At 47.9% G+C, this 16,702-nt stretch overlaps 2 protein-coding genes across 2 annotated transcripts; both read left to right on the forward strand.

The window, feature by feature from the left end:
- The first annotated feature begins 645 nt into the window (after window positions 1-645).
- LOC125527671 (cysteine-rich receptor-like protein kinase 10) lies at window positions 646-10,259 on the forward strand. Its single transcript, XM_048692185.1, has 7 exons — window positions 646-1,498; window positions 1,624-1,758; window positions 8,566-8,696; window positions 8,780-8,990; window positions 9,084-9,321; window positions 9,435-9,585; window positions 9,808-10,259. The coding sequence occupies exons 1-7, from the start codon at window positions 646-648 to the stop codon at window positions 10,129-10,131; spliced, it is 2,043 nt and encodes a 680-aa protein (XP_048548142.1). The 3' UTR covers window positions 10,132-10,259.
- Window positions 10,260-11,460: 1,201 nt separating this feature from the next.
- Window positions 11,461-15,909, forward strand: LOC125527669 (receptor-like protein 52). The gene is given in 3 exon segments (XM_048692183.1): window positions 11,461-11,675; window positions 14,804-15,533; window positions 15,535-15,909. Coding segments are annotated over 3 exon segments (1,278 nt in total). The 3' UTR covers window positions 15,868-15,909.
- Window positions 15,910-16,702: the final 793 nt, after the last annotated feature.

Here is a 16,702-nt window from a genome sequence, read left to right on the forward strand (position 1 = left end):
GCGAGAAAAATATTTACAAAAATATTATGCTTACCGGTCCTCTATATTAAACTTGCATACAAAATTATCTTTTAAAATCATGCATACCCAAGAGGCCTTTAATAAGTTTGCATTCTAATGATATTCAATTTAGCAGAGACAATGGAATATAAAAACATTAACTTCCTAACATTTTCAGAACAGTAAAGGAGGTGCCCCACAAATGCCCACACATATAAACTTCATAAAATTCCAGCCCGCGCATCGAGCGGGCCACTGTGCTAGTGAGATAAATTGTGAATCATCCTGGTTATTTGCCTTGTCTCCAAGTTTTCTTTGTGATGGATCATGATTCATGACCGTCAGGTTAGGCCGTAGCTATCCATCACCGTACCATCATCAGTACGCTATACCAGAATACAAAGAAATAAATTCAGAAGCCACCTCACTTGACCGATTCCATGTGCCTAACCGCGTCCGCTCATTTTCTCCTGATCACTGCACTCATCCTACTTTTTTCGCCTGCTGCGCCAAGGCAGCAACAGTTCGTTCTTCGCTGTCTGTCGGACGTCAACCCACAGTTGTCGCTCTTCTATTTAGTTACTGGAGGATACCTTTTTGTTCGCTCTTCCATAACCTCCCATCGGCTCCATGACGATGGTGGCCATGCTCATGCGCAAGCGACGCCCCCTTGCTCTTTTCGGCTACCTCGCCGCCCTTCTCCTCCTCCTCGCGCCGCTCACCGTAGCACAGCCTCTGCCATGGCAGCTCTGCGACACCACCGCCGGGAACTACACGGAGGGCAGCGCCTACCAAGCCAACATACGCGTCCTCGCCAGCGGCTTCCCCAGGAACGCCTCGGCGTCCCCGGCCCTTTTCGGCAAGGGCTCCGCCGGTACGGCACCAGACGTCGTCTACGCTCTCGCGCTCTGCCGCGGGGACACCAACGCCTCCTCCTGCGCGGCGTGCGTCGCCGCCGCCTTCCAGAACGCGCAGCAGCTCTGCGCCTTCAACATGCGCGCCACCATGTTCGACAACCCCTGCATCCTCCACTACTCCAACCACGACTTCCTCGCCAGTGCCAACGAGGACGACGGCGCGGAGGTGTTCATCGCGTTTAACTATAACAACGTCAGCGTGGGGGCTGCGGCGGCGTTTGACGCCGCCTCCGGCCGGCTCGTCAACGCCACCGCCGACTATGCGGCCAAGGACCCGACCCGGCGGTTCGGCACAGGGGAGGAGGGGGAGGGGTACGATAAGGCTTACCCCAAGATTTACTCGCTGGCGCAGTGCACGCCGGACATGACGGCGGCCGACTGCCGGACCTGCCACCGGGACATAATTGGGGAATTTACCGCCGAGTATTTTGTCGGGAAGCCAGGCGGGAGAGTCTTCGGTGTGCGCTGCAACTTCCGGTTCGAGACGTATTCTTTCTTCTCTGGGCACCCACTGCTACAACTCCCGGCCGTGTTGCCACCTTCGCCGGCGCCGGCACCGGCGCCCGCGGTGACCGGGGAAGGTGAGTTTCAGAAACACAAGTGACCCCTCCCGCTGGCACTTATGGTTGTTCCTTCATGCATGATTGGTGGCTATGATTAAGATGGGCCTCGTCTGAAATCCACATATTACTGTATTTGTTTGCAGGAGAAACTAGACATAGGAGGACAGATTTGGTCTTGGCCATTACACTGCCTATAGCTCCTGCACTACTCCTTCTCATTGCAACGTGCGTTTGCATTTGGAGGAGAAAACTGGCAAAGAGAAAGCCGTCAGTACAATGTAAGCTGAGTTTATTTTTATTCAATTGAATTGCAAGCTAAGGTAACCCTTATATGAAAAATATTTACCAAAATCAACAGTTAATAACTAATAAAGTACCGGGTATTTCTACACTTCAGCCATCCTAGTTTTATAAAAGGCTCCTGATGTTTTTTAAATAACCCGCGGTCCAGTATTAAGTTCCTCTTCTTTCTCTCTATCTGTTGGGTTTCGGCACAACTTCTGTATCCACTATCGCGAGCATCTTGGCGCTGGTTAGTATTTCAATTCGGCTATCGTAGGCCCAGTTCACTCTATTTTCAGCCCGTTTAGGTCTCTGCTCTTTATTATTTACAGATAATATGTTAAGATGATCAATGCTATCACTTTGCAACCGTACCTCGGATTAAAATAATTTATATATGTCGTTTGACCAGAAAAATGCTTAGTTCCAACCATGCTATTAGTTCTCCTGTAAACTAATATAAAATTATTTTTATGGCATGACCTCATTTAACCTAATTAATTGCATTCAAATATTAAATGTTTTCTACCTCATTTAAATTGGCTACATATGTTAAATAAAGTATGTCAGAAGGGCCTACAGTGCACCTCTTTTTTTCTAAAGACTAAGGAGTAGCAATGTGTGTGTGTGTGTGTTTACCCCATTTAAATTTGATATATATATATATATATATATATATATATATATATATATATATATAATATGTTAGGGGAGCATGCACTGCACCCTTTTTCTGCAAGGAGTAGCAAAAAGTCTGTGCTTTATGAGATTAGAACTCAGCTGACCTAGCATGTGCTTATGCTAAAAAATAGGTTTATTATTTAATTAAAAAGTCTCGCTTCGACTGTTTGCACAAGAATACATCAATTTATATACATTTGCAAATTGTATGGAAACCGGGAAGCCACTTCAAGAACCTAGGAACAGAGGGAGCGAAGGAATTAAATGGATTCGGGCTACCATGACTGATTGGATCTATATAAATAAAATTGTTGGATTTGCATGCACGGTTATGTCAATATAAATTAAGCGGGTTTGTGAGTAAGACCGGATTTCAGGATTATTGCTATGAGGAGACACTAAAATTAATGTATTAATCCTTCCGGAGTCCACAAATCTTGTGTTAATATTTCATTTTTTAATACTTTCGTGAGATAACCACAATAAAGGAGGGAGTAGATTTCAACCTCGACATGCGTATCACTGCTTCCGTCAAGTGGAACCGTCCTAATGTTGTCATGTTGCATTGATATACATTTTTGTGAACATGTCAATTAATTCTCCATTTGCAACGGGCATAGCTAGTGATTACCTAAATTTACAAAAATTTGACGTTGATCTCCTAATCTATACCTATTAATAAAGTATGAATTGCTTCTGCCCATTCACTGTTAGCATATTTACAGAAACCCTCTCTGTTTTTAGGTAATAACCCGCTATTCATATTAAAGTGAGTAAAAAATTATTTGTTAACTACCGGATTCGAACCGGGGTCGATAGGAAAGACGCCAACAGGCCAGCTTATCATTCCTGTGAATTGGAAGAAACTTCACTTATTTGAACATTTATTTTTGGCAGCTCCTATGCGTTAGCCGGCTGATTTTTGGAAAGATCAGCCACCTGCGCTGCCATCTAATACAAGTGTGTGTACACTAGTAGAAAACAGGGCTTTGGTCCAGGCCGGGTCAGCCCATTAGTCCCGGTTCAGTCCAGAACCGGGACCAGTGGGGGCATTGGTCCCGGTTCGTGAGCCCAGGGGGCCGGCCGAGCCACGTGGTGTTGGGGAACGTAGTAATTTCAAAAAAAATTCCTACGCACACGCAAGATCATGGTGATGTATAGCAACGAGAGGGGAGAGTGTGATCTACGTACCCTTGTAGATCGACAACGGAAGCGTTTGGTTGATGTAGTCGTACGTCTCCATGGCCCGACCGATCAAGCACCGAAACTACGGCACCTCCGAGTTCTAGCACACGTTCAGCTCGATGACGATCCCCGGACTCCGATCCAGCAAAGTGTCGGGGAAGAGTTCCGTCAGCACGACGGCGTGGTGACGATCTTGATGTACTACCGTCGCAGGGCTTCGCCTAAGCACCGCTACAATATTATCGAGGACTATGGTGGAAGGGGGCGCCGCACACGGCTAAGAATTTGATCACGTGGATCAACTTGTGTGTCTCTAGGGTGCCCCTGCCTCCGTATATAAAGGTTCAAGAGGGGGAGGCCGGCCGACCATCATAGGGCGCGCCAGGAGGAGTACTACTCCCTCCGGGAGTAGGACTTCTCCCCCAATCCTAGTTGGAATAGGATTCGCGAGGTGGAAAAGAGAGAGAGAGAGAAGGAGGGGGGCGCCGGCCCCCTCTCTCCTTGTCCTATTCGGACTAGGGGGGAGGGGCGCGCGGCCCAGCCCTGGCCATCTCTCCTCTTCTTCCACTAAGGCCCACTAAGGCCCATATAGCTCCTGGGGGTTTCCGGTAACCTCCTGGTACTCCGGTAAAATCCCGATTTCACCCGAAACACTTTCGATATCCAAACATAGGCTTCCAATATATCAATCTTTATGTCTCGACCATTTCGAGACTCCTCGTCATGTCCGTCATCTCATCCAGGACTCCGAACAACCTTCGGTACATCAAAACGTATAAACTCATAATATAACTGTCATCGAAACCTTAAGCGTGCGGACCCTACGGGTTCGAGAACAATGTAGACATGACCGAGATACGTCTCCGGTCAATAACCAATAGCGGGACCTGGATGCCCATATTGGCTCCTACATATTCTACGAAGATCTTTATCAGTCAGACCGCATAACAACATACGTTGTTCCCTTTGTCATTGGTATGTTGCTTGCCCGAGATTCGATCGTCGGTATCCAATACCTAGTTCAATCTCGTTACCGGCAAGTCTCTTTACTCGTTCTGTAATACATCATCCCGCAACTAACTCATTAGTTGCAATGCTTGCAAGGCTTAAGTGATGTGCATTACCGAGAGGGCCCTGAGATACCTCTCCGACGATCGGAGTGACAAATCCTAATCTCGAAATACGTCAACCCAACATGTACCTTTGGAGACACCTGTAGAGCACCTTTATAATCACCCAGTTACGTTGTGACGTTTGGTTGCACACAAAGTGTTCCTCCGGCACACGGGAGTTACATAATCTCATAGTCATAGGAACATGTATAAGTCATGAAGAAAGCAATAGCAACATACTAAACGATCGGGTGCTAAGCTAATGGAATGGGTCATGTCAATCAGATCATTCAACTAATGATGTGATCCCGTTAATCAAATGACAACCCTTTGTCCATGGTTAGGAAACATAACCATCTTTGATTAACGAGCTAGTCAAGTAGAGGCATACTAGTGACACTCTGTTTGTCTATGTATTCACACATGTATTATGTTTCCGGTTAATACAATTCTAGCATGAATAATAAACTTTTATCATGATATAAGGAAATAAATAATAACTTTATTATTGCCTCTAGGGCATATTTCCTTCACGTGGGCCATTGGTCCCGGTTCATCTGGACCTTTTGGTCCCGGTTGGTGGGATGAACCGGGACCAATGGGCCTCGCTCCTGGCCCACAACCATTGGTCCCGGTTCGTGCCTCAAACCGAGACTAAAGATTAGACCTTTAGTCCCGGTTTGAGGCACGAACCGGGACTAATGGGGTTGAGACCTTTAGTCCCGGTTCGTGCCACGAACCGGTACTAAAGGTCCCATTTTCAAACTCTACCCCCCCCCCCCCCCCCCCCCCCCCCCCCCCCCCCCCCCCCCCCCCCCCCCCCCCCCCCCCCCGTGGATCGCCTTTTCAGTTTTAAAAAAAATAAAAGAAAATGATGGAAATGTCAAAAAAATAATAGAAAATAAGTTTCCCATCTGATATGTGGTCTAGTTGTTGGGAAAATTTGCAAATATGAATTTTGACTTTATTTGAAAAATCTCTCTGAAATTTGTAAAAATGGGCATAACTTTTGCATACTAACTCGGATGAAAAAAAATTATATGAAAAATCATCTACTCGAAAACCGAAAAAAAGTTACGGGGCTTTTAAGATCTAGAGTGAAAAAAATCGAAAAAAATTCAAACAGTGGGCAAACTGTGGTCAAACAATTGTCAAACTAATTATTCTAGAATATTAGTGTTACTAAATAATTATTTCTGTTATTTCAATTTTGGTCAAATCTGGTCAAACTGTGGTCAAACTGTGGTCAAACAATGGTCAAACTAATTATTCAAGAAATATTAGTGTTACTAAATAATTATTGTTTTTTAAAACAATAGTTTCAAAATAAAACTATGAAATGTGTAACTTCATGCTCAAGCAAAATTCCTGAAGGTTAATAGGATTGACATCTTAATATTGTCAGGAAAACAACAAGTGCAGACTTGGAGCGAGGGAGAATAGAACCCGGAAGTTAAGCGTGCTCAGGCTGGGGGAGTGAAAGGATGGATGACCGTTCGGGAAGTTAGATGATTTGGAATGATGAGGGGTGATTAGAGGATAAATTGAGAAGTGATGAGGGGGTGATGATTACAGACTAGAGGTTAAAATAATTCAGAAATTTGAAATTCAAAAAAAAATTCAAAAAAAATTTTCAAAAAAAAAATCATAAAATTTCCTTTAGTCCCGGTTGGTGTTACCAACCGGGACTAAAGTTGGAGCTCCACATGGCCGCGCCCTTTAGTCCCGGTTCTGAATTGAACCGGGACTAAAGAGATAGGCATTAGTACCGACCCTTTAGTCCCGGTTCCAGAACCGGGACTAAAGGCCCTTATGAACTGGGACTGAAGGCCCTTTTTCTACTAGTGCTAGCACCAGCGCGTCTTCCTTGTCTCTCTTCACATCATCCTCTCGCGTCACATCTCAGCAGGCGCGATGAAGGCTCCCTCCAACCTTGTATCGCAGTGCCCAGTCGTTCAAGCAGGAACTACTCCTCGACCGATAATGCAGTGTCGTTGTTCGCGGGAGTGTCCTTTTGGTCACAGAAGCTCCTCCTCGGCCGGCAGTGTCCGGTAGTGTAGTGTCGTCGTTCACCGGACTGTCCTTTTGGTCTCAGCGGCCCTCACCTTTGTATGTACCATGGACGATGCTCCCACACAACATCTGGCAGCCAGTTTTGATGCTCCAATGCAGCCTTGGCGGTCCAATGATGCTCTATCGTAGCTCCATAGCAGCTACCATCGGCAAGGTAGTATCTCATATTGTAGTTGTGGCCTTTGAGGTGTAGTTGCACGGCGGAGCTTCCCCATCACAAAGTCTCTTAAACAAAAGAGATTGCTAGAGCACATTGATATCATTGTGAGAACCAGCCATGCCAAACAAAGCATGCCAATTCCACAAGTCCATTGATGCCGCTACTTCAAGTATGACGGTGTCTTCTTTGATGTGACCTTGGTAGTGCCCATGAAAACATTTGGGAAATTCTTCCATTGCCAATGCATGAAACCAATTCAACCATCCATACCCTGGAAACCTTTTGGGCAATTTTTCTGTGTCCTACACAATTGGCCTCTTAGGTACTCTGCGTCAAACATCTTCACCATGCATGCAAATTGCAGCGTGGTGCTCAAGACCGTGGTCTTTCCCTTCCAGATTTCAGTATCAATGGCAGTGGCGGCCTTACCATAAGCAGGCATTCTGAGAGCACCCGTGCATTTCTTAAGGGGAGGGAGAGAAAGTTTTCCACAACAATCCTTTCTCAGCTTGAAGTTGTCATCAGCCTTTTCCACAATAGTCACTACGCCGAAGAAGAAATCTCTACTCATCCAGAAGTGATGTCGAAAGAAACCTTCATAGTATATTGAGTCCAGCGTGAAGTTTTCCATGTACATAAGACATGCACCGGCAATCCTATCCTGGAGAATAACTCTCCGGCCCTTTATGGAACCATTGAAGTTCATTACACGCTCCTCTACCTTCTCCATTTCCGTTTGGATGCTCGTCATCATCATCACTTGAGCATCTTCCTCGTCTGCATACGACGAACCGATGAACTCGCTGAATCTGAATTCATCAAGGTCTGTGTTCCCATAGCCATCACTCTACGACGAATCCATCGGTGACCTACAAATTACCAAAAGAATCAAAAAACTGCTCAGACATTTCATCAGACACATAGAGTGTGAGGTGTATATCCGAGGGAGTTGGACATACCGGTGCGCGTCCGGTGGCGGCGACCTTGTCCGATGGTGGCACGGTTGACGGTGTTGTGGGTTGGGGCCAATGGTGGAGCACTAATGGCAGCGAAATTACGGTGGCAGTTGTGTCGATGAGGCAAAAAAGAGAACAGGAACATGGCAGGTCAGGCAAGTAGGGGAACATCTTCAAGCGAATTGGTGCGGGCCCTTGTGGTCAGTCCTACGTGACGGACCCGTCCGGATGCGTCTGGGTGTCCCCATATCCGCCTCACATATGAATCGGGTATGGGGGTTGTCGGTCAGCCCAGACGTTTGGGCTGGATGTGCCCCATCGGGTTAGGTGGCGTTTTTTTGTTCGGGCAGTGACCGGGCAGGCCGCTCAGACGTTTGGGGCAGACATGGGGGCTATGGCTATAGATGGTTGTAGATTCTCTTAAGCATGCAAATGTCCTTTTATTTGCACACTGTTATTTTACCCAACAAAAGCTCCCCATAGTTCCTAGTATTTCTACTTTGGCCTGCCAGCATTGAAAAATTAGGTGTGTTAGTGTGTTATATACAAGGAAAAAATATGCACACATATTTGATGAGCCAGTGGATTCTACTCCAAAACTATATTGATCATTGTGCACTTGTCCTCTTGAAACAGATTCAATTAACCAAGATGACATCCAAAGCATCGATTCCCTCCTCCTTGACCTATCGATGCTACGGGCTGCAACAGATAACTTCGCTGAAAGAAACAAGCTTGGGGAAGGAGGGTTCGGGGCGGTTTACAAGGTGCCGATCATACATTCTTAGTAACATGGGAATTATGCAAATTGAACATCTTTATTGGGGAGTAAGTGTGTTGGATCGCACAGGGAGTCCTTCATGAAGGTGAAGAAATAGCAGTGAAGAGGCTCTCACAGAGCTCCACGCAAGGAATAGAAGAGCTGAAAACGGAGTTGGTTCTACTCGCTAAGCTTCAGCACAGGAATCTTGTCAGGCTGGTTGGCGTTTGCTTGGAAGAACCGGAGAAGCTACTCGTCTATGAATACATGCCGAATGGGAGCCTGGACACCCTTCTCTTTGGTACGTTACGTCCATCGCATCAGTTATCTCTCTCTCTCTCTAGCGTAGCTAGCTGTTTTGGGAAGTGAATTTTGATGGTTGCTTCGCTGGCAGATGATGAGAAACGCAGAGACCTGGACTTGGGGAAGAGGCTGAAGATCGTGAACGGGATCGCTCGAGGCTTGCAGTACCTCCACGAAGACTCCCAGCCGAGGATCGTGCACCGGGACCTCAAGGCCAGCAATGTGCTCCTGGACTCGGACTGCAATCCTAAGATTTCGGACTTCGGATTGGCGAAACTGTTCGGTTGGGATCAGTCGCAGGCCATCACTAGCCACATCGCCGGAACATAGTAAGTACATCCGGCCTGAATTTCGCTGGCACGATGGCTGTTATGTGTTAATACTCTACTCCATTAGAGTACAACATTTATTTATTTACGTATTATTTACACGACGTACGCAGCGGATACATGTCACCGGAGTACGCGATGCGCGGGCAGTATTCCGTCAAGTCGGACGCATTCAGCTTCGGCGTTCTGGTCCTGGAGATCGTCACGGGAAGGAAGAGCAACAGCTTCGTTAACTCGGAGCAATCCATTGACCTCCTGAGCCTCGTGAGTACTAAAAAGCTCCTCTCCTCATCACATGAGCATGGAGCCAACACAAAAACTGTGTTAACCAATATACATCCGTTTGAAAAAGCTTATCCCTTAAATGGGTGTATCTAGTACCAAGTTATTGCTAAATACTCCTACATCCATTTGAGAAACAAGTTTTGGACAAGTTTTTTCGGACGGAGTGAGTATAAAACATTCAATATTGGCACATGCATGCAGGTATGGGAGCACTGGACTTCTAGCACAGTCGAGAAGCTGGTGGATCCGTCCATGCGCGGCCCTTCTCCGGGAGGCCAGATGCTGAAGCTGGTCAACATCGGGCTGCTCTGCGTCCAAGACAACCCCGCGGATCGGCCAACCATGTCGGCAGTGCACGTCATGCTCAGCAGCAACACAACGTCGTCTATGCAGGCGCCGTCGAGGCCAACGTTCTGCATCGATGCCATGGAGGGTTACTCGTCACAGTTCCGGTTCACTGGGGATAGCAGGCCAAAGGCGATGTCGCCCAACGACTTGTCCCTCACAGAGCTCGAACCAAGATGATGAGGGCGTTCAACCTGAATTCTTGGTGTCCATCGCATAGTCTTGATTGCAACTAAATCTCCAGAATCATTATTTATCTACTAGCAAAAAATGTCCGTGCATTAAAACGGGAGAAGAATTTACCGCATGTGTTCTCTAATTCCCCCAATAAATAAATATATTTTCAAAGAAAACATCTTTTACTTATAGTTCATTTGCAAGCCAATGCCACATCTTCAATTCTGATCCGACATATCATAGACGGGGACTATCATGAATTCTCAGGGACGTGTAATTATAAAGATGAACAAACGGAGAGAAATTATAGCTTTGCTCGTCTCTTTTCTCATTGTGTCAAAAAGAAAAGTCGTGTTTGTCATTGTGCGATAAAAACTACTCCCTCCGTTTCTAAATACAAGGTTTTTTTTAGAGATTCCAATATGGACTACACGAGTGTAGATTCACTCATTTTGCTCATTATGTAGGCTATATTGGAATTTGTAAAAGACTTATATTTAGGAACCGAGGGAGTATATGTTAATAACAACATATTAAAGTATACAATATCTAAAGACCGGACCTTCACCACCGAAAGGGAGCGGTCTCGCCCCGCCGCCACCATCCCGGGAGCCGGCGCCGGCTTCGCCGGCCATTCCTCCGGTGGCGGCGAGGTGGGGAGGGAGGTGGGAAGGGTGTAAGGCGCCGGATCTGGGTTCCCCCGTCGCCGCCAGGGAGGGCGATGCGGGGGACGCGGGGGCTTTTTTGCCCACGGCCGGGCAAGAGGGAAGGGATTTCCTTCTTAATTCTTGCTTCACGTCCTCAACCGTGAGGCCGGGGAACTATGAGTCTAGGGTAGGCGACACGGGCGGCAGCCCCCAACCGCGCCGCCGCCGGGCCTCCCTTCTCCAGCTAATCCCCTCGCCGCCGCCGGAGGCCACCACCGGGCGAAGCCCGCGTCGTGGCGGCGGCGGCGGGGCCTTCCCCCCGTGGCGTGGTTCTCCTCTCCCGCGGGGCCCCGCGGCTGGCGGCCCGCCTGCGGCTTGGATCCATGGCGGCGGCCATGGCTGGTGGCACGCGGCGCAGCTTGGCGGCGGGCGGCGTCGGCGTGGACAGGTGGGCCACTTCCCTGGCCATGTGGATGGCGGGGAGGTGGTGGGCTTCGGCTGCGGCGGCGGTTCCTCGCTGGATGTTGGTGGCCATGGTGATGTTCGTCCTTGACCCCGATCTACTCCGATCTGCAGCGGATCCGGCCCTTGGTGGCTTCGGTCACCGTTCTGGGTGCTGGCCTTGCAGATCCGGTGGCTGGAAGGGTTCCGGGGGAATCTCTTGGCCGGCGTGGCGGCCACTCCGATGACAGTGCCTTTGGGTGTTGCTTCCCTCGTTGGAGGCTTCGGAGAGGACCTCCTTCCTTCCACCCCTCCCAAGAGCTCAGGTGAAAACCTTAGACCCCCCTGTTCAAGCAACGACGACACCACGGTGGCGTGCTCCTTCCTGAAGGCGTTGCTCGGGGGCTACTCAAGCGGCGGTGGAAGTGGCGGCGGTTCGGTGTCGACATATGCATTCTGGTCAGCTTCATCTTGGAGGCGGCGGCGACGTAGGCGACGCTCGTCTGGTGGAGCTACTGCCGATACATCGTCGGCAGTCTGCGCCATCAGGTTCGGGATGCTCAGGGGGAAACCCTAGATCTGGGTCTTCCGGATCGGATGATGATGGCGTTCTATCGCTTTCCCTTCTGGGGGCATCGTCTTGGAGCAAGTGCTGGCTGGAGGGATGGTGGAGCGGTGTTTCATCTCACACATTGATGGCGGCGGAGATCGATGGCATGGCGCTGTGGAGACTCGGCGTCCGATGCGCGGAGATGGGCTTGCGCAGGAGGAGGTTGCTGTCTGGCGTCATGGTGACATCGATGGCAGAGTGGCCAGACAAGGTAGAAGCCTCAATATGATCTGAAGACCTATGGAAGATGGCGGCGACGACACACGAGTGTGTCTGACCGGATTGTGCCCCAGACCCGGTATGTGGCTCGGCTGGGGCTTCCGAATGAGTTTCGGCTTCCGGCTTTTGATGTTAGGCTTAGGTGAGTGGTTTGGGTAGTGGCCCAGCTAGCACCCCTTCATGATTTTGGATAGGAGTAGCGGCATATGTTGCCAAGATGGTGGATTCAGGCACATTGTTGTAATACTTTGTAAGGTCCTCGAGAATAATCAATAAAGTGGCTGTATGCATCTCCCAGATGCAGAGGCCGGGGGTCATCCTCCTTTTCTAAAAAAAAATATCTAAAGACCCATAGGACCTAAAAATAGAAAATAACAACATATGAAAGCATTTGCTATCTACAGACCCCAAAACTGACCTGCATTTTGTACCATGGTAGCTTGAAGCCCTGAACATTAGGAATAAATAAGATAAGCAAACAAAAATTCACGTGAATGATTTTTTTTTTACAATTCACCCTGATTAGCATTTCATTCTGAAGGGGTGTAAGTTGTGCAGAAAAAGTCTAGTGATATTCTCAATTGGTCTAGAAAAAGAATATGAGAAGGTTCAGTGCAACATCCTTTACATGTGCACTATATCACGAAATTGTCAATGATACACTGAGTAAAATTATTTTGAATCTGAACCACTTGCAAGAATGTCGATATAGTGACAGGGGATAGTTGACACGTCATAAACACATCGTGATCAAATAAACATTATGGTGAGCTTGCATTCTCACCAACAACCAATGGCATCTCTTGAGTCTTGACTGAGCTCCAAGCGGAACGTCTGAGAGTAGAATCATAATTTCCCAAAGTCGTTTTTAATTTCAAAGATATTGTGGCACACATTGGGAAAATTTTGCCATCTTGAAACAACCGTGAACAAAAAAATGCATCCTGAAAACAATATGAGCAAGATGAAGTATACCAACTCCCTTAAGGAGGAAAAAAACACCAAAAATTATCAATACCTGTGGAGGTAAATTCATCCACGAACATGTGAGTTCTTGAGTGCACTGTCATCAAAATACACATCCATATCAAGCTCCCCTATGAACTGAACCACCAGTTGTTTTCAGAAAAGCAGCCAGAAAAAATAGAACAGCCATAGATCACTTTGGTGTAATCACCCGTGATTTTGAGAAATATAGAACGGCGGCCATATATCGCTTTGGTATCTCGCGTGCATGTGTTGCACAGCTAGCTTTGCAGTGAATCAATCAATCCATCGCTGAGTAAACTCCGAAGATTCACCGTCTCGGAAAGTAATTGATCCAGCTCCGAAGTTTCAGTACATCACCATCAATACATCACCATCGCCGTAAGCTTGTTGCATGTATGTGCATAGGGCCAACATGCAAGGATCACACGGGCGTCGATCCATGGCTCCCATGGGTGTATGTCGAGCGTCGGCAAAATTTCGTGTTTTGACCCTTTTCTGAAAGTTAATCGAGATCTAACCTTAATTTAAAAAAAATTCAAGATCTAATCCTTTTGCCACCGCCGGACACTTTCGCTGTAGGGTTGTATAGCCTACCACCAGGGATCTTGATGGTAGGAAACACCCTTACTGCCAAGCAGGCTGGCGGTAACTTGTACAACCCTACCGTCAAGGTGTGAGTATGCACTGTATTTCATACTTAGGAAATTTTTCCGGTAGGGTGTGCAACCCTACCGCCAGTAACCTTGGCAGTAGGCTGTTGTACGCTACCGCCATGTACCTTGGCAGTAAAAAAAGGGTCAGATCCCAATTTTTTTGCAAGGTGGGGTCAGATCTCGATCAAGTTCCGAAAAAAGGTCAGAACATGAAATTTAGCCTCAAGAGTACTGCTCACTGGTCGTCGGTTTCTGTTGCCTCCCATCACCTCGTCACTCGAGCGTAGCGAACAAGACATGCTCGTTGAGGTGAGGACCAACAGCGGCGTAACATAGGGGATCGGTGAGGTGAGGAGTAGCGGCGGTAACCACTTTGTCCTCGGTCCCCACGGCCTTTGCCTCTCAATCTGATAACGAATTGAACCGTTTCTTTTCCTCAATCCGATACCCATTTAGGAGAAAGAGTTGTGCTCGTAAATATGAAGGGGATCTAGTTGGACCAAAGAAGAGGACGGATAGGCCTTCAAGAGAAGAATTTCTGTCGGTGAAGAAGGAGATCAGTGCAGCAACGATGCATTGTGCTTCTTTTACTTTTAGTCAATAACATACACCCTTTATCAAAATATAAAATGTTCAAAGTAAACAGTCAATACAGGAAGTTCAGAAACTGGAACACTCTTCCAATCCGGCCGCTCATCACTTTCTACACGCCAGTACCAATGCACCGGACAAGCGAATACATCACATCCACGCGTCACTTTCTCATCCCGGATCACAGTGCACTCAGAGAAATCGACTCTTTTTCGACATGGCATCAGCATCTGCGGACTGATGCATTAGACACGCTCTCTACTTTTATCGAAATTGCTATGACCGACGACTGATGACCGACGACTTGACTCGGCGAGCTCCAACCCTTTTTATACATGAGTGCTCGACTCGTCAGTCCCCACCTCACCAAAGCTCACTAGCTTCCGACAAAAATAATGTCGAGCCCCTATCGCCTCCACCTTCTACTCATCCCCGTCCTCCTACTCCTGCTGGCCTGCAAATCAAGCTCGCAGCCCACCTCCGGCGACCAAACCACCCTGACCCTCCTAGCTATCAAGAAACAGTGGGGAAATCCACGCCAGCTTGTGTCGTGGGACCAACCAGTTCACCGGAGCGTACCCTGCTGCCGAGATAAGCAAGCTCGCCGGGCTCGAGCAGCTCGCGCTTGCCTCGAACACGTTTGACCTGGCGCCAGCGCCGCTGGAGTTCGCCAAGCTGACCGGCCTGAGCTACCTATGGATGTCTGGCATGAACATGATCGGGGAGATCCCGAAGGCCTACTCGAGCCTAGCGAAACTCACGGTGTTTGCCATGTACCATAACGAGCTCACCGGCCAGATCCCGGCGTGGGTATGGCAGTATGAAAAGCTCGAGTACTTGTACCTGTACGACAACGGACTCACGGGCGAGCTGCCGCCCAAAACAACCGCGGTGAATTTGATAGAGCTTGATCTGTCCAACAGCCTGCTCACCGGAGAAATACTGGAAGACTTTGGTAACCTCAAGAAGCTGAGCATATTGTTCATGTACACCAACCAGCTCACCGCCATCATTCCAGCAAGCATAGCGATGCTCCCAAATCTCAGGGACCTCAGGCTATTTGAAAACAGGCTCTCCGGTGAGCTCCCGCCAGAGCTCGGGAAGCACTCGCCACTTACAAACCTTGAGGTTTCAAGCAACAACCTGTCTGGCCCGCTCCCAAAATCACTTTGCGCCAACGGGATGCTCCAAGACATCGTGGTCTCCAACAACAGCTTGTCTGGTGAGCTCCCGAAAAACCTCATTGACTGCGTCTCACTGAAGACTGAACAACCTCATGATCTCCAACAACAGCTTCCACGGCAAGTTTCCCGAGAAAATTTGGTCATTACCGAAGTTGACCACGTTGGTGATAGAGAGCAATGGTTTCACTGGGGTCTTACCGGCCAAGATACCTGATAACATCAGGTGGATTGATATGGGGAACAACAAGTTTTCTGGGCCCCTGCCAACATCGGCAACTGGGCTGCAGGTGTTCAGGGCGGCAAACAACCTTCTCTCTGGCGAGCTACCGGCCGACATGAGCAAGTTTGCCAACCTTACACGTTTGGTATTGCGTGGCAACCAGCTAACTGGTTCCATAACATGAATCATACAACCACGAGTGAATTTGTTGCAGAAGCCCAGGACTCTCAACTTGTGCACGATACGAATTGAAGTTCTTGACAACGGAAATTTGGTAATAAGAGACCAAGTGAATAGTTCATCCTTGTTCTGGCAAAGCTTCGATGAACCATGTGGTACACTGCTACCTGGAGCACGGCTAGGATATAATAATATGATCATTACTAACGAGGCTACCAATAATGTTTCTTGTTTCTTGGTTTCTCAACTGGAGAGGAATACAGACCAAACAAGAAGGTTTACTATCTCCACTTATTACGGCTATTATCCCCGGCTCCCCGCACTTATTATTACGGCTATTATCCCCGCCCTTCTTATTACAGCAGTTCTATTACGACCACTTATTCTGACACTTTCCCGAGCTGGATGGATATTGACGAAGATGAAGACTCTTTATCTTTGTCCAACAATTCACATGTATATGTAAGGTTGCATTCTGATGGTACTGTTCAGGCCCGTACCACACACATGTGCCGGGTGTGTGCATGCACAGGGCCCCGAAATCATTGGGGCCCTAAATTTTCATATATTGGGTATTACTAATTAACTGATCTCTACTAAGAGAGCAGTTGGTAGTCTCGCTTCCAGATTTTTTTTAGTCTCACCTCTCATGGTTTATTTTGGTACCTCCTCCCACCTCTGACTAAGCCACCACAAACCAAAAAAACCTCCTCCTGAGGCCCGAACCCGCACCTATCCACATGTGACCCTCAATAGACGTACGAAGGTTAACCTGCGACAAAAAAAACCTACGACGGTTAACCAGCGACAGAAAAACCATGCGGACGCACGTAGGAGCG

This window comes from Triticum urartu, unplaced genomic scaffold, assembly GCF_003073215.2.
Source record: "Triticum urartu cultivar G1812 unplaced genomic scaffold, Tu2.1 TuUngrouped_contig_433, whole genome shotgun sequence".
NCBI classification, from domain to species: Eukaryota; Viridiplantae; Streptophyta; class Magnoliopsida; order Poales; family Poaceae; genus Triticum; species Triticum urartu.